Genomic DNA, 18425 nt, shown 5'->3' on the forward strand with positions numbered 1-18425 from the left:
TAAAGCCAAGTTTTACATGCTTTTTAAAAAGTATTTTTTTGAAGAAACGTTTCTTAAAAACGTTTTTAAGTTTGCAAAACACTTTTTTTTTCACTTTTTAGTTTTTCGAAAAGCCAATAATTTAATAATAAACTGTTTTGAAAAGCAACACCCCTAGAGTTTTCTTGCTTTAAAATCTTTTCCGGAAATTTGATCCACTCAACAAACACAAATCAATCATGGGGTATCTTGATTCAGTGATATAATCAGTCAACCCAAATCTTCCTGGTTGTGGTGTTTCTCCGGTCACCAGAGGTAGTCTCAGCCAAGATTCAAAGTTTAGCTATGGCTACGCTAGCTCCCGCGGAAAGAGATCTTCAATAGAGGATTTTTACGAGATAAGATTCGAATGTGTGAATGGAAAGAAAATCGGTCTCTTCGGCGTCGTTGATGGCCATGGCGGAGCTCGAGCTGCAGAATTTGTGAAACACAATCTTTTCACAAATCTTCTCAAACATCCAAAGTTCATCTCCGACACCAAATCCGCCATAGCCTAAGCATACAGTCACCCGAAAAAGAATTTCTAAAATCAGAAAACAATCAGATGAAAGATGCAGGATCAACAGCCTACACTGCCATTATCGTAGGTTCGTGTTTACTTGTAGCAAACGTGGGGAATTCCATAGTTGTTATTTGTAGAGGTGGTAAGGCGTATGCTGTTTCTAGAGATCATAAACCGGATCAAAGCGATGAGAGAAGAAGGATTGAAGATGCGGGTGGTTTTGTTATGTGGGTTGGGACTTGGAGAGTTGGTGGTGTTCTTGCGGTTTCACCTGCTTTTGGTGATAGGTTATTGAAACAGTATGTGGTTGTTGATCCGGAAATTGAAGAAGAAAAGATTGATGGGTCGCTTGAGTTTCTTATGCTTGCTAGTGATGGACTTTGGGATGTTGTCACTAATGACGAAGCTTGTTGCCATGATTAAACCGATTCAGAGCCCTGAAGATGCGGCAAAGATGCTGATGCAGGAAGCTTCACAGAGAGGTAGTGCAGATAATATCATAGTAGTCGAGGCCTCTTTCTTGGATAGTCAAGATGCATAAAACTTCTTGAGCTCTTAAGGTTTAGGACAAGACAGACAAATTGTATAATGTTTGACTAGGATTCAACGATGTCAATGAACAAAAATTGAAATATTTTTGTCTCACCCAAAAGGATGAAATATGATTGGAAAAGTACTTGTTTGCCATATTTTATTTGTAGAAAAGATGTGAATGTTCTTGTCCTTGTCATAAAAAAATGGCCTTAATTGCGTGGATGTTTAAAGTTATGTAATTGAAAGGTGTGTATAATTCCACAATTGATTTATTTCTCTTTATTACTTGTTTTTGGGTTGTAAATTCTTTACTAGCTTCTTGGTTACTCTTGTTCTCAGTTTGCACATATTCAAACATTTTTTAATTTTTTATTTGGATTCCTATATTCTATATTCTATGTCAGCCAATCATTTATGTGAATGTAAAAGTTCCTCGAGGTCGTTCACTATTTTGTCATAGTCAATCTACTACCACAAACTTTTTTGTCCATAAGCTTATTTATTTTGTAGAAGTTTTTGTGTTGTTGATAAATCGTTTTAAGTTTTGTGAATAGGTGTTATTTAATTTATTATTTATCTTTTATTTATATTCAAAAGAAAAAATATCTACTATCATGTAAACCAGTCTCACAACCAACATGCTAGAGGTAAATCACAATGTCTCCGGTCTTAATATCAAACCTCAACATGAGACATTAGTTATGGATTCTCACCTCCTTACTAGTAAGAGACAACCAAATTATGGTGTGTATGTTGTTAAGATAAGGTTTTTGGAACAAAATGGTGACAACACAGAGTAACGAATGCAACAATCTCCTTCGAGTTTTGTGTGGCTGATGTGGCTTTCTCGTGGGACCCAGTAGACTTTTCGCCCTCCTTCGAGTTTTGTGTGGTGTCTAACTAAGAATCTGTCTTCAAGTTGAAATGATGCGTAATGAGCAGCCATTAGTAGTTGTTCTTGGAGCTTTGAGAATGCAAAAGGTGTTAGGATTGAAGCTGCATGGGATTCCATGGGAGCTCCCTTTTTAAGCAGTAATTTTGATTCCTTTGAAAGCTCTTGATCTTATGAAAGCAGCACAGCACCCATATCCTTCATCAGAGACTAATACCATGAATGAAGAACTTGTGCCCTCTATAAACAAGTGATCTGTTCTCACACCCTAAGCACCATACATGACCCTGCAACTCCAAAATCTCCTTCATTTCTGCCATTTCGTATACAAACTTAATAACCCTAAGAGCCCTATCTAACTTCTTCACTTCACGCCTTAACATTTTCTCTTCATCTGATATCAAAATCTTCCCAACACACAAATAACACTTGTTCCCAACATCACCCTCAGAAAACCAACAGCAAATATCAAGCTCAATATCCCTAATACTTCCATAAAGATAATACAATAAAAGTGTGAACAAACATTTAGATGAATGACCCAAAGATTTAGTCAACTTCTTCTGAACTAAACTTTGTTGATGTCTCACCTCTTTGTATCCAATATTCTTATCCACCAAAACATCTTTTATCTGTGACAACCCTTCTTTCATGGTCTCAAGCTTTGTCACATAAAAGAAAAATCCCTCTTCATTCTTTAAACAGATCATCAAATCATTAATCATTTCAAGAAAATCTTCCCATTTAGCATAAGGTGGCAAGTTTGCATCTTTTTTAAGTGTAAGTCGCATCCATGAAGTTGACTCAGGGTCATAAGACATGACATCATCTAAGAACTTTAGACAGTTAACCACTATTTGTTGAGCCATTATGCATCCATAATCATTAACACTCATTTCAAATTTTAATTGATTTAGTATCTCCTCGAGGGCACCTGTCCATATTTGGTGCTGTGTAACCTGTGGACATATTGCAAGACGAACTAACTTCCTCTGTTGAGCAGACACATCTAAGATGTTGCATACTTTTTTGAGAGAATTCAAGGTAAAAGTTTCCATATAAAGTGGCTTATCAACAGAAAGACATGGCGTACTTACTGTAGATAATGCTTGCTTCATAAGAAAGGCTGTGGCGATAGGCTTGAATGTACGCATGCTCTGGAGAAGAAACTCGTCATTCACAGTGCATTTGTCGTGGAGATTAACCAATTTTCCATTGATTAGGTCTAAATTCTTTAGCAATGGGGTCAGCTTGATTAGTTTTGGGAGGGCTTTTTCACGCCACTCGGAAGATTGAGGATCCAAGTGTGATTCAGTGAAGGAGTGATAAGAGATTGCGTTAAGATGCACAACACCAGTTAAATTCTTGGTTCTGAGAGGACCAGGACCTGGGACATGAAAATGGCTCCGTACGTGTTTAAATGCCTTCATTAGAATATAAGAAATTCACCACATCTAGTTGGGTAATTTCATCGAACAGTTGGTGGGCATTTGGTTCGAAGTGAGTCGTATGTACCATTAACGGAGTATGCTTCAGAAAGAATCTACTCACTTATCCCAGATCGACGTACGAAGATTAGTTTTAGCTACTCACGTATGGAGTTCGTCGCCTTGATTATTGCACCTGAAAGGGGGATCAGCCCGTGTTTTATAATTTATACTTATCCAATAAAAACACATCCGATATATAATAAAGACAAAACTATAAATTTTGTATTATGGTTTGCAAAAAAATACGGACGGGTTCAAAAAGTTTCCTGCACAATGGTCCAAAATTAGGAGTTTTCTGTCAATTTGGTCCTAAAATTAAGAATTTTCCGTAAATTAGGTCCCAAAATTATTTTATGTGAGTTTGGTCCTTATAAACTTGAAAAGACGGTTTTGCCTTTTCATTTTTTATATATTTATTAAAAATATTTTTAACTTTTTATTTTATAGTTTGTTAGCTTTTAGAAAAGGGTTATTGTTACTATAGCCCAACAAACTTCCATATATTGGTTTAAATGGTCACTCGTGACTATTTTTTGCATTTGAGGGGCACGTACTTTTGTTTTACCGTTTGAAAATGTCCGTTTACCCATTTTAGCAGGTAATCCTGCCTAGTCACCTGCCAAGTAAGCAGGTTAGTGAATACATATAACTTGGTGAGTCAGCACAAACTCACTAATGAGTCGACTCGATAGGAAAGAAGGAAGCTTTTCTTCTACAACAATGGCAGTCGATTGCGTAGGAGTTCAAACTGTTGATAATCTCAATCGAATGTTTCAGTTAACGAATCATGATTTTAACGTTTCCTCTAATTACAAGCAATCGGTATCTGGCTTAAAATGCATCGGTCACGCTCGATTCCGCTGCGACTGTCGTTGTCTTCTTCCACCGACAGTCAAGGGACTTCTACTTCTTCACAATCAGAGGAGAAACAGCAGGATGCGCCGTTGACGACGTCCAAGGCGTGTTTTTTAAGATATGGTGTAGCGCTGACAATCCTGCTGCTTCTTTAGACAGATCTGGAAGGGAGAATCGTTCAAACGGTTACCAGTGTTGCAAGAGAAGGTATGTGTATACATTTGAGCAAAAAACTATCCTATTTGTCTTTCGTATGCCTCATAATTCATAAATTAATATGTTTATTCTCTTCCGTTCTCATGACAATCGAATCAAAACGTGAAATAAGGAGAGTACCGATCATCAGATCTAAGGTCACAAGTATACCGGTCGACGATTATTCATGGAAGAAATACGGCAAGAAGAAGATCGATGGATCAAATTATCCAAGGTAATTTACTAATTTATTACAGCTTTCTTCAATTGAATGACAAATCGAAACCGAATACTAAAATAATGAAATAATTAAAGCTTCTGATCTTCAAAGAGATTGATATTAATTCTGATTTCGATTTCAAATGTGCAGAGTATATTACAAGTGCAATACCGGAGAGTACCAATTTGCTCCAAGGTAGGATGGCCCAAATGAAAACTAGGGTAAACATTATCACACCCACATGGCAATGACCTGGAGCAATGACGTGGAATTGACAAAGTGCAATGTAGGATGGGTGTCACCGGGTGACCCTTCAATTTTTAAAAAGTGACCTTTTAAAACATAAAAACATAAGTATGTGCCCCTCAAATGCAAAAAATAGTAAAGTTTGTTGGGCTACAGTGACAATAAACCTTTAAAAAAAAGGTTTGGTTAAGCTTATGCAAAACCGCTATAAACTAATAAGTCTTTTTTTGTTTTTGACATGTGTAAAATCGTACACGATCTTTCCCGTTTTGCATCTCTGTGATACATAAAGACCATAAGATAAATTGATAATTGAATGTATCTAAAGTAACTGAAAGCAGGAACCAAAATGAGATTAACATTCACAGAAACGAAAATCAGATTCACATTCATAGAAACCAGAGAACCAAATCAGTTGCATCAATTCACTTTCATGGCATTGATCAAAGTGGGTGTCCAGATTTCAATTGGAAAAATAACAACAGATTCCATCGCCTGGAGTCCAAGGTAACAGAAAGAACATGCTAAGGTTCAAATCAGATGCATCAATTAACAGATACCAGAGAACCAAAATGGTTACAAAAAGCAGGGGTCGAAGCTATGCAGGGGAAACAACAGAAAACAGGTGGGAAATGGAAGAAAGATGAATCCAGCGAAATTTCTAGAAAGAGCGACAGCAGAGAAAAAAAAAGGATGAACGAATGCAGGAAGAAACGAACCTGTAGTTGTGGGGTCGAAGGTCTCCGGTAGCTGTGGGGTGCGTCGCCCCGGCCGGTGGCTTCACAGGAAAGAGACGATGGAGAGAAGCTTCACAGGAAAGAGGCGTCTTTTGTTGTGTCGCTGTTTGTGTTCTGTATAAGGTGCATTAGGTTTTGGTTTTGGGTATATTGGTCAATTATTCAAAATAGTGACTGATCGTAGGTGTTAGTTTACATGAGAGATTGAGAGAAGCAAACGATTGATCGTGGGGAAGAAGGGGACGAGTAAGGATGAACCCTAATTTGCGCCAGTATGCGATCTAAACGCTTTATAACGTGCGCCCTTCTTATCCAGCGCCGTTGTGCTTCCAAACAGTACGCATGCCAGGTGTGTGCATAAAACCGCACAATCCGCATAAACCGCTCGCACCGCACCAGACCGCACCGCATAATACGGTTTTCAACATTCACGGTGCAGTTCGCGGTCTGTAATTTTCGTAAACCGCAATATGCGGTGCGGTTTGCGGTTTTTTGATAGAAAACCGCGGTTCAAACCGCACCACACCACATATATATATATATATATATATATATATATATATATATATATATATATATATATATATATATATATATATAGAAAAGCTCAATAGAAAACCATAATTATTGGTTTTTCAAGGAAACAAATCTTTTTTTCAATTTCTAGAGCTTATTCTTTATCGAAAAAAAAATCTAAAAATATCTAAATTTATATATTAACATTGTGAATGTGAAAAATATTTTTCGGATTCACCGTGTGAATCCGGATTCACGTTGTGAATTTTCAAAGATTCACATTGTGAATTTGACGTAAAAAAAAAAAAAAAAAATCGAATTTGATATCATTGGAAAAAAGATAAAAAGTTATGAATTTCTGTATTTTTAGTTTTGATAAAAAATAAGTTGTAAAAGTTGAAAAAAAGATTGGTTCCTTGGTTAATTATGGTTCTCTATTGAACCTTACCTTCTATATATATATATATATATATATATATATATATATATATATATATATATATATATATATATATATATATATATATATATATATATATATATATATCAAATTAGTGATCCAAAATTTCAAAAATCTATCAAATCGTATAACAATTATATAAATTATAAATATGTTTGTGAAACTCCTAAATCAAAACATATAAACACTTGTAGTAATATCTACAATCGAGATATATATACATGGAGAAACTTAGTCAGGATGTATTTATTCATATTTTGCCAAAAAGACAACTATCCAAAAAATATGTTTTCATCAATCCTAAATAATTTTACGATTACAAATAATTTCTATTTTGATATCTTAAGAAATCTTCTAATGTATCTAAAAGTTAAATATGCAATATTAAAATATGATTATCAAACCGCATCAAAACCGTCCGTACCGCATCAAACCGCACCGTACCGCATAACGCGGTTAAAAACCTCTGCGGTGCGGTTTGCGTTTTCCACACAATTCAAACCGCACATGCGGTGCGGTTTGCGGTTTTGACTAAAAACCGCACCAAACCGCACCGCACACACCGCATGCTAGACATAATAATAGATAACTGGTTTAATTAACTTTAATATTGTTAATTTTCGCTAATTATATTTTCTTTATTAACTAGTGAAGAATCTCTCTTTTGCAGGGTAAGAAAAACCAATAATGAAAGTATATTGAGAAACAGAAAGAAACTAATGAAAGTATATTGATATTGGAAAATATAAAATAAAAGCAGGATGCCATATTTGACCCAAAAAAAAGTATTTTTCTATGAAAATATAAAACAAAAAAAAACACACATGTTCATGTGCTATTGAGGAGACTTTGCAAAGAAACTTCAACTACAAACAACATGAAACACATTTAATAAATGTAAAACCCATACCAAAAACAAAATATTTTTTGGAAACCAAAACATATCCTCATTAGTAACTAAGTACATCGTTTGTTATGGGATAAATATAAAACTTTACATTAAAGAAATGCTAGTATGTTGCTATTATGGGTAAAAAATAAAGTATATTGCCCATCTTAGTAACAATTGGAATGAAACTTTTTAAAGAAAAATAGAATAAATAAACTGACCTTATCATGCTTTCCTGACAACTTAACAAGAGGAATATGGTACTTTTCAGCATGGCGAGAAATGTCATGTCTTGAAGGGAAGTAGTTGATCTGGAAGAATAAAAGATTATAAAATCAATAAATTTAACAATAAAATATTTATTATTTTTAGGGTTTAGGGTTTAAGTGAAATTATATATATATATATATATATATATATATATATATATATATATATATATATATATATATATATATATATATATTGCGTATTACTATTATCGGTAAGAAAAATCGATGTAAATTGCTATAATGGGTAAGGAATTGATAGTAAATTGCAATTATTGGTAAAAAAAAAAAAAAAAAAAGAAAAAAAAAAAAAGAGGTTCTTTATATTGGTTAAAAGAGTAAAATCAACCAATATCAATCAATAATGACCAAAATAAAAGAGGTTCTTTATATTGGTTAAAAGAGTAAATTGCTCTAGAGTTCCCCAAACTCCAAGAGTATCAAAGAAGAGACCAAAATTAACCAATAATGACCATAAACATGAATCTTAAAAGAACAAGGTCAAGGTGCAAGCTTTATACCTCCAAATATTCAGAAATTTGAAGAAGACGATTGTCACACCCCCAAACCAAGGATGGCGGAAACGTCCGGGGGTGGAGGACTTCATGTATAATATCACAACAACGAGTATAATAGTGCTCAAAGTAAATACAACCATCATAAATATAATTGAAAACGTTACACCATAGCATGTGTTTACATGTTTCAAATCAATTACACTATGATGACAAAATGAAATGTTTGACGATTTAACGCCCCATCCTCAAAAGCTGTTGATTTCCTGTTTCACTGATTTCCTGAGAATACAAGTAGTTTTGAAAGAGTGTCAACAATTAAGTTGGTGAGTTCATAAGAGTTTTATTTGAGAAAGAAGTTGTTTTCCTTGTAAAAGCGATAGAGTATGATTCCAGAAAATTCAATATTTTCTTTATTAAGTGTGAAATGAACGCTCCTATGTTATGCAATAATGTACCCTAGAAAGACTCGTAGATTCCTTCTATAATCACTCAGTGTATATAAGTTATATAAAATTTAAGTTAAATAAACCGTCGAATATAATGGGTCTGCCCTACGTCCACAACCAAACAAGGAACAGGAAGTAAGGCGGGCCCACCAATTCTAAGTCGATTGCGACTGAATTCATATATAACCCTAACATGTACACTTAGCAATTATAGCTGAAGTCTAACAATTCTAGATGAAACGTAGTTTTAATAGAAATGTGTTTCCAAAGAAAATCCAATATTTTCCTTATAAACGTCATGTAGTCCTAAATCCCAGGACCGAGAATATGTGTGTGTTTTGTACTTATAATGTTCATAATAGTAATGTGTTTCCAAAGAAAATCCAATATTTTCCTTATAAAAGTCATGTAGTCCTAAATCCCAGGACCGAGAATATGTGTGTGTTTTGTACTTATAATGTTCATAATAGTAATGTGTTTCCAAAGAAAATCCAATATTTTCCTTATAAAAGTCATGTAGTCCTAAATCCCAGGACCGAGAATATATGTGTGTTTTGTACTTATAATGTTCATAATAGTAATGTGTTTCCAAAGAAAATCCAATATTTTCCTTACAAAAAGTTATGTAGCCTTAAATCCCAAGACCGAGAATATGTGTGTGTTTTGTATTTATAATGTTTGTAGTTTTAAATAGATAAAACCCCTTTTCAAAGTAGAATTTTCCCTGTAAACTTGAAAGATTGTTAACTCCCTATGTGAGTCGTTATAACCATACTACAACGAGAAATAACCTGCAACAACGTTTTCCAGACGTTAAGATCCTATGACTCTTGTTACCCGCAGACCTGCAGGTCCGACTGTAGTTAGCATCGAGGTGTGGGGTGTCAATCCCAATATAGATGTATACACAATTATCACGCTCTCCCTACAAGAGACTCTGGTTATAACATACAGGAATTTTAACCCGCACTCTATGAGTACGATGGAAGAATTGTCTCACAACTTACGTTAACTAGTTTACATATAGTTTGAGTATAAAACCTCTTCCGTGGTGGAAGTGAAATCACCTTTTATGAAATAAATTAGTGATATGAAATCCATAAACTACTACTATTATAGTTTGTCATGTAGTATATGAAAAACCCATTTGTTTTGAGTGTAAAACATTTTCTGTGGTGTGCTTTTATCGTAAAATCCATAAACTATACTTATTGTAGTTTATTATATGTGTTCGAAATGAATAGAAAAACCTTATCATGAATGACTAATTTCTGTTTATGATGATAAACTAACAAGAAATACATTCAACATTTAGAAACTTATTGTTATGCACTTTGCTCAACATGTTACAAAGTGTTATGAAAGTTGTAAGCTGTTAACTAGTTTTTTTAACCTTTCTGCACTGTATTAGAAAAATCATGGAAAAATCATACGAAGACAAAAACTGAATCCGTAAACTCTGAGAGTTTAGAAAATGTGTCTAGTTTATTCATAATTTTTATTATGATTTTTAGAAGTCCCTAACTTGTGTGAAAATGTTCATATTCACAGACTGGTCCGAATTCGTTTCTGAAATGATAGGCAGTTTTGTAAAAATCACCATAAATTGTAGAAAGTAGTCATTTTAAAGGTATGAACCTGAACTATTTTCATATTAAACAGTTTTGAAAGATATTAAGTTTAAGATGGTCAAAACAATCTGTGAATAAGACTCAACTTTTCTGATGAAAGTTGTTGTTTGAATTTAGTTAAGTTTTTGGTATTTTAACTTGTATTCCCCCCCTTAAAACTTAAGAAAAAACATGAAAAGATAGGGATATGAACTCAACTTGAGTGATCTCTTAAAATGGATGATGAAAAGAAGAAGTTTCCAAGTCAAGAACACTTGGGAGACACTTGAAGATTCGAAGATCCTAAGCACAAATATGATGATATTTGTATAAGAGATTCACGTTTTGAGTGAAAGAGTGTAGAGTATTCAAATGTAGGATGAATATACTTACCAAGACTGAAGTGAAAAGCTCAAGAGCAACCTTGAAATCTCGAGTTCTAGAGAGGGAAAGAGAGAGAGAGAGAGAGAGAGAGAGAGAGAGGTGTTTGCTCTTTGGTGAGAGAGTGAGTAAAGTGGAAGGAGAGAGGAGATTTTTCAGCTTTTGATGAACCTTTACAGCTGGAGGAGGGGTGTCAAAGGACAAATAGTTGACTAGGTAGGGGGAATAGTGACTGAGGGTTGTACTATGAAGGTATGGGGGGTTGCTTGTGTCATAAGCTTATAGAAAGTCAACACTCTATCACAAAATCTAACTTAATAGATTTTATTCTTGGACAAGAATTTCCCCCAAAATATGATTATTAAATGAATATATAGGGTCTCTTATGTTAAAATACGAGTTTGGGTGAAAATCCCGGTTTAAAATCACGAAAAACGGGCTTAAAACGGAGTTGGGGTCAAAAACCGGGAAGAAAATGGAAAAATCCGAAGTCTGGCCGAAGATTTGGTCCTGAGAGGGTGAGAACCGAAGGCTGGTTCGGTTGGTGTATTGGAACCGAGAGGGGGAGGTTCGGTCCGAGCAATCTCGCAGGCGAACTCATCAGAAGGGACCGAAGGCGAAGTAGGCTAGCAGTTCGGTCCGAAGGGACCTTCGGTCTTTCGAGGTTCGGTTTCGGTTCATAGGGACTTCGGTTCTAATAGGAGCTTCGGCTCTAAGAGGGTTTCGCTCCTATAAGAGGGTTCGGCTCCTTAAAGCAGTTTTTCGCATAAACTTCCGTTTTCGAGCTGTTTTCGACTAAATCAAGGGCCGGGATGCCCCGAGTGATTACAAAAAGTTGAGAGAGGTTTTGAGAGAGATTTGGGAGAGATTTCACATACTTGGAGAGATTTCTCATACTTAGAGAGATTTGGGAGAGATTTCACATACTTGGAGAGATTTGGGAGAGATTTCACATAGTTAGAGAGATTTGGGAGAGATTTCACCTACTTGGAGAGATTTCACATACTTAGAGTGATTTGGGAGAGATTTGAGATAGAGAGAGATAGAGCGAGAGAGATTGAGAGAGACTTTGTTTGTGATCTTTGCGAGTGTTTAACTTCGAAATGCAAGGTTTGTAAACCCCGTTTTGCCTTGTTATGAGCCTTATACGCCCCCGAAGGGTATGCATCAATGTTTTATTTAGTTGTTCCATCAGTTACTCTGATTAGGGTTTTAGATTTTCTGAACACAAGGAGACTTAAAGTGATACTTTGCATAAAGATAGTGTGTTGTACAATAGTAAGCACGATGTAAACCCTATTATACAAGGGTTAAATGAGTTGACCGGTTTGACTTGTTGACTTTATTTGACTTTGACTTGACCGGAAATTGACGGTTGTCACAACGATGGATATAGACTTTCTCTTTGCTTCCTTGCACCAAGAAAAGGTTCCTTCCTTCACAAGCTTCACCAAATCAAGAAAACGTTCATTACTTCACATTTTCCTCTATATAATTTATACTATCCATCATTAAAATTTCCATAATACACTTGGGCAAACCACCCATCCCACTTTTACAATTCACATATCTGACATTTCTCTTTTGTGACTAGAGAAAACTATATTTCTTCTTTGAATGTCATCTAGTAAACAACCAATCTCAATCACACTAATCCATTGCATACCAACAAAGTGGTTAATTTGTCCAGGTATTCTCAAGATACATGTCCAGGTATTCTCAAGATACCTATCAAGTAATCGATAATATTATATCTTATACTCGATCACTATATAGTCTATATTTACAAACAATTCAACAACCAAAACATGATATAATTCACATTGACCCTTTAATCAACACTCACTTTCTATAGGGGGCCTCGCCTCAATAAAAATATTTTCATCCCGACAAAGGATCGCATATCACTATCTGGTAATAGCTTACAAACTTACACGCTTCCGCTGCGCAACTCTAATCCTCCAAGTAACCTTATCACCAAGGATACCACCTTGTAAAACCTTTCTGTCTCACAACATAATCATTCATGCATTCAGGTTATTTTCAACCTTTCCAATACACTATACTTTAACATTGACAAGTCGATGGATTATATTTTAATTAAGTCTCTAATTTCTCCTTTCTCTTGACTTATACAATCCTCCGATCCTCGAGTTCCATATATATGAAAAGAATCTACGAGTTAGACTCATAAAATCTCTATTCCATGACTCGGATAATATAACTCGCGAGTCTTATCCTTATTTACACAATAATATATCTCATAAAAATGCCTTACTTTTTCTCGTATTTGAATTACCGAATATCATACACGAAAATGCTATCTCATTCAAACAACGTATGCAATCTACTTTTCCACGCCGCGGATACTACTATGTCCATGTCGCGGTCCATCAGTATTCCTGACAATTCTCTATTGTCACAAAACTCTGTTAGGAAAAATTATAACAATCTACTTTCGAACTGCGGCACGGTTATTCTTACCACGCCACGTAATCCCCAAAGTACGTTACCTTCATTATTCATTTGGTAAAAGATCCTTCGGTACCTCAATTAGACCCTACATAGTCAACATAATATGGTATAGTTAGTAGTTGCAATTGGTATTGAACAATAAATAACGTATACATACCTAATATTGATCAGACATTAACACAAGACCAAATCCTTCATCTAGCCCTAGATCTTCTTTCAGATTTTTCCAAAAACCACTTTCAATTTTCTTTGTCTTCCATACATACAACATCCCAAACCAATTAGGAATAAATGATTGTTTCCATCCTTACCCACAACACATATCAACTCATCACCAAAAAAATTGTTTAGGAAACATACATCCAAGTTAATGAGTCTTTTACAACATGTCCTCTAATCCTTCTTTACTCCATCAAAACATATGTAAATCTTGCTGAATGGTTTTTTCAATTTGGCATTGAGTTTATAAACAGTTTCACAGTTGATCCCTGGTTTGACCTTCTTGTCTCTTCACCATATGACTAGAGTTTGGCATAGTTATTTACAATAGGTGAAACATCCCAAAACAGACATAAAATTTTCATTTTTATTTATCAATTCACATAATTTTTGTCCAAAAACCCATCATAGTATCAAATGTATAAAAATCATCAGAGTACAATAATAGTCATTAATGCGGAAAGTCATCAGGGGATAATGATGTGCGGTCAAGCCGACCCCTTCCCTTTTAAACTGGAAGTACATGAAAACATTCAAACCACAAAACCGTAAGCACAAAGCTTAGTGAGTTCCCAAAATACAACATACCATACATACATTGCCATAGGCTACCCCTATGGTCTTTCATACCCTTGCCATGAGCTTCCCCATGGTCTTTCATACAAATGTCACGGGCTACTCCCAGTATATTCCACGCAAGTATCACATAGACTACTAGCAACATACACAGTATAGTGATAAAACTCACCCGTCTCACAAAACCAGGTAAGAACACAACTCACTGTTATACGAATGATGTAACGAACCACCTATTGAATCAAACTGGTTCCCACCTTAGTCTAACCTCTAAATTGGACCAAAAGTCAACCAGATCAACAAGTAAACGATAAAGGTAAAAGTCAACGGTCAACACCTCCATCAGTTGACCCTCCACCGTGACCATCTTATGATCACGTCGTGAGGAACGGGTTCAATCCGGTCCCAACTCAGTCGATTCAACTCAATATCAGCTCAACTTAATCTCAATCCAAATCGTCGTCACATCGTGATGTACTGGTCATCACGTCGTGACGAAGAATGGTCCAAAATAATCAGGGAAGACCCTATTCCTCACGTCGTGACAGTATGGGTGTCACGTCGTGAAAACTGTACATTCTAGCTTAATGGATTAAACCAAATTACATCGATTCCACAAGCTCCAATTCTCATATCTGATTCACCCCAAGGTCCTAATGGATAAAATTTCCAACTTTATCCATTGAGACATCACTCTAAGTCAAGATCTCAGGTCCAAAGTCCTTAATGACAGCTGTAATGCATGAAATAATCCATTAAGCACTTAATCCATGAATTCTTCAATCCAAAACTTCCAGAAAGGCTTTAGGGACCCTAATGATCCCTAAAAATGCAAACTTTATAGACATATATGCCCCATGCATGTCTTTTCCCAAATCTAAGTCAAAAGATGCAAAATGACCTAAGATCCAAGCAAAGTCCTTAAACCACCACCAAAACCTAGATCTACAAGATATGATGCTCAAGGGACTTAGATGAACCATAAAGTTTCAAACTTTATCTCTTCAAACCATACTAACCACATCAAAGGGACCAAATCACGACATAAAATCTAGATCTAAATAGGAAAGCATAAACAATGGAAACTTGAGGACTTACAAAGAGTCCAGAAGATGCACACAAATGATGGGTAAGATTGCTTGGGTAAACAAGGCACCACAACTTCTTCTCCTTTCTTTAAAACCACCAAAACTTTCAAGAATGAGCTTAAAAGCTTCAAGATAGCTAGGGTTTGGCCATAGGGTCGTTTTTAGGTGGTGGAGCCCGAGGGTGAGGGAAACCCTAGCCCCTCACTTTCTTTAAATAGGGTCCAAGTCCGAAATTAGGGTTTTGCATCTGGTGAAGTGTCACGTTGTGACCCATAGAGTTTCATGGCGTGACACTCAAAAACCGCAAAATTGATTTACATTTTCATACCTCAAGATCAGGATGTTACAACTCTCCCCTACTTGAATCAGACTTCTTCCTCGAAGTCAGTTGCTGCAAACAAATCGGGGTAATGCTCTCTCATATCCTCATCGGGCTCCCATGTCCACTCGGAACCCTTCTGGTGTTACCACTGCACCTTCACCAAACCCACATCCTTTTTGCACAGGGTCTTCGTCTTCTTGTCGAGAATCACAATCGGTCTCTCAACATAATTCAGGTGCTCATCAATCTGAATATCGTCTAAGGGTACCATCGCGGAATCATCAACCAAACATTTCCGTAGTTGAGATACATGGAAAGTTTTTGTGAATCCGGCTATGCTCATCAAATAGATCCAACCAATACAAAACCTTACCCACACGGGAAATGATCTTGAAAGGAACAATATAACTGGGGCCCAATTTTCCCCGCTTATTGAACCGGATAACACCTTTCCAAGGTGACACCTTCAGTATCACATAATCCCCGACCTGAAACTCAGGGTATGAACGTCAACGGTCAACATATCTCTTATAGAGACTTTGTACGGTCTGTATCCGATGGCACACCTGTCGGATCAACTCAGTGGTCTTGAGTACCACCTCAATACTCCTCATGACTCAGTGCCTAAACTCGCCCCAACAAACCATGGTCTGACATTTCCTCCCGTAGAGCATCTCAAAGGAAGATAATCAGTATTGGCATGATAATTGTTGTTGTAAGAGAGCTCGGCCAATGGAAGATAAGTATCCCAACTCCGGCCAAAATCTAACACGCATGCCCTGAGCATACCCGCGAGCGTCTAAATGGTTCGTGCACTCTAACCATCAGTCTGTTGTTGCTAAGAGGTGCTAAAATGTAGCTGAGTATCCAACTCCTCATGAAATTTCCTCTGGAATCTAGAGGTGAAGCGAACATCTCGATCAGAATCTACCGATACTGGTACCCCGTGCTGAACCACTGCCTCCCTGATGTAGATATCAACCAATTTCTCGGTGGATATGCTCTCGGCAATGGGTATAAAATTATCACTCTTGGTCAATCTGTCAACAATCACCCAGATAGAATCACCCCCTGTGCCGTCCTGGGCAACTTTATAACAAAATCCATAGTAATCTCTTCCCACTTCCACATGGGAATGGGTAACAGTTGCATTTTGTTGTGGGGTCTTTGATATTCGGCCTTGGCTTTTCGGAAAGTCAAGCACCGCTCTACGAACCATGTTATCTCTCTCTTCATATAGGTCCACATCAATAACTCAATCTCAAGTCTCTATACATCTTTGTGGCCCCCGGGTGAATCGAAAACGTTGACTTGTTGGCTTCCTCTGACAATGTCTGCCTGACCCCACCAACAACCGGGACCAATACTCTACCGCATTGGGTCAATAATCCACGACTATCCCTGACAAACAACAAAATATGACCCTTGATCCTCTCTTCCTTCCAATTTTCCCTCTTCAATCCTTCCACTTGAGCTTTCTTGATCAAATCCAATAGTGGTGAAACAATGGCCATCCTCATACATAAACCTTCAATCGGTGCACCTATAGCCTTGCAGACCAAGGCACCGGCCACAACATTGGACTTTCTCAGATGGTACAAAATCTTGAGGATCAAGGCACCCAACGAGGGTCCATCGGGGATGTATACTACAGTTGTTCGACGAGTAGTATTTCGTGGATTTGGTCCCTATTCCCCTGCGAGGGAATAAGGTTATCGTGGGTATGGACTGGTTGAGCCCCAATGGGGCAGTGATCGACTGAGAGCGGCAACTAGTGCGAGTTAGGACCCCAAGTGGAGGAGGGTTGGTGATTCAAGGCGAGAGGCCGCAGGGTGGACCGACTTTGTGTTCAGCAGCGAGGGCGAGACGCTACCTTCAGCAGGGTTGCGCATGTTATGTCGCCTATGTCATGAATACCCGGGAGAAGGGTAATGCAACCGTACACGATGTACCGATCGTACGAGAGTACCCGGACTTGTTTCCAGAGGATTTGCCTGGGGTACCTCCGGAGAGGCAGGTAGAGCTCAGGATTGACCTAGTTCCTGGTGCGGCTCTGATAGTCAAGGCTCCATATCGGTTGGCTCCTCCCGAGATAAAGGAGTTGTCTACACAGCTGCAGAATCTGTTAGACAAGGGATTTATCAGGCCGAGTAGTTCGCCATGGGGAGCCCCGATCCTGTTTGTGAAGAAGAATGACGGGTCACATCGGATGTGTATAGATTATTGGGAGTTGAATAAGGTAAGGGTGAAGAACCGTTATCCCCTCCCGAGGATTGATGACTTATTTGACTAGCTTCAGTGTAACGTCGTGATTTTCACCATTATTTTTTTTTACTTTTTAAAACATTTATTTAACATAATACGTTAGCGGAAGACTTAGTTTTTAATTCAAAACAGTTTCGAAACCACGCCGTTACTTCAAAAATTCAAACATAATTCAAAACCATTTAAAATGTAAACAAGGTACTTTAAAGTAAATAATAAAAAACGTGTCCAAGAGTGGTATCGTTACTATAAAACTACTACCCATAAGAACCCCTCTCACCAAGACCAATCTTCTAAACTGCCTACACCAATCATAAGGCACAAAACAGAAATGATACAAGTGTCAGCCCCTGCTGAGTGAGTTCATAAAGTTGCATATAAAACATACAAACCCCAAATGGGTCAATCATTCATTTTACGATGAAGTATAAAAATGATAGAAAAATACCACTTATAAAATGACCGCATATCATAATTATTCAATCACATATTCAACCGCATACATGCATATATGTTTAACCACAATTCTACCACATAACATATATGATCAACCAAATACCACATAAGCAACCGCATAACATATAAATAATCACATTTCATATTTAAGCAACCTTTAATTGTTCAACCTTTTATTAATAACCAACCTTTGTTATATATTCAACCTTTTAATATGCAACCAAC

General features: G+C 36.8%; 1 protein-coding gene and 1 pseudogene across 3 annotated transcripts; one reads left to right on the forward strand and one right to left on the reverse strand.

Annotated features, from left to right (window-relative positions):
- Positions 1–131: 131 nt before the first annotated feature.
- Positions 132–1349, forward strand: LOC145111837 (putative protein phosphatase 2C 59 pseudogene; annotated as a pseudogene).
- Positions 1350–1632: 283 nt separating this feature from the next.
- LOC145116165 (exosome complex exonuclease) lies at positions 1633–6008 on the reverse strand. Of its 3 annotated transcripts, none has more exons than XM_079052513.1 (3): positions 5693–6008; positions 4131–4473; positions 1633–3590 (listed from the first exon to the last, which is right to left on the reverse strand). In XM_079052513.1, exon 3 carries the CDS (start codon positions 3395–3397, stop codon positions 2171–2173), a length of 1227 nt encoding a protein of 408 aa, XP_078908639.1. In that variant the 5' UTR covers positions 3398–3590; positions 4131–4473; positions 5693–6008; the 3' UTR covers positions 1633–2170. The 3 variants fall into 3 exon arrangements, with proteins under 3 accessions (XP_078908639.1, XP_078908638.1, XP_078908640.1); XM_079052512.1 differs by having other exon boundaries at positions 4012–4473; XM_079052514.1 differs by lacking the exon at positions 4131–4473.
- Between the last annotated feature and the right edge of the window lie 12417 nt (positions 6009–18425).

This window comes from Lactuca virosa, chromosome 5, assembly GCF_052849685.1.
Source record: "Lactuca virosa cultivar CGN04683 chromosome 5, Lactuca_virosa_CGN04683_v6, whole genome shotgun sequence".
In the NCBI taxonomy this organism is placed as follows: domain Eukaryota; kingdom Viridiplantae; phylum Streptophyta; class Magnoliopsida; order Asterales; family Asteraceae; genus Lactuca; species Lactuca virosa.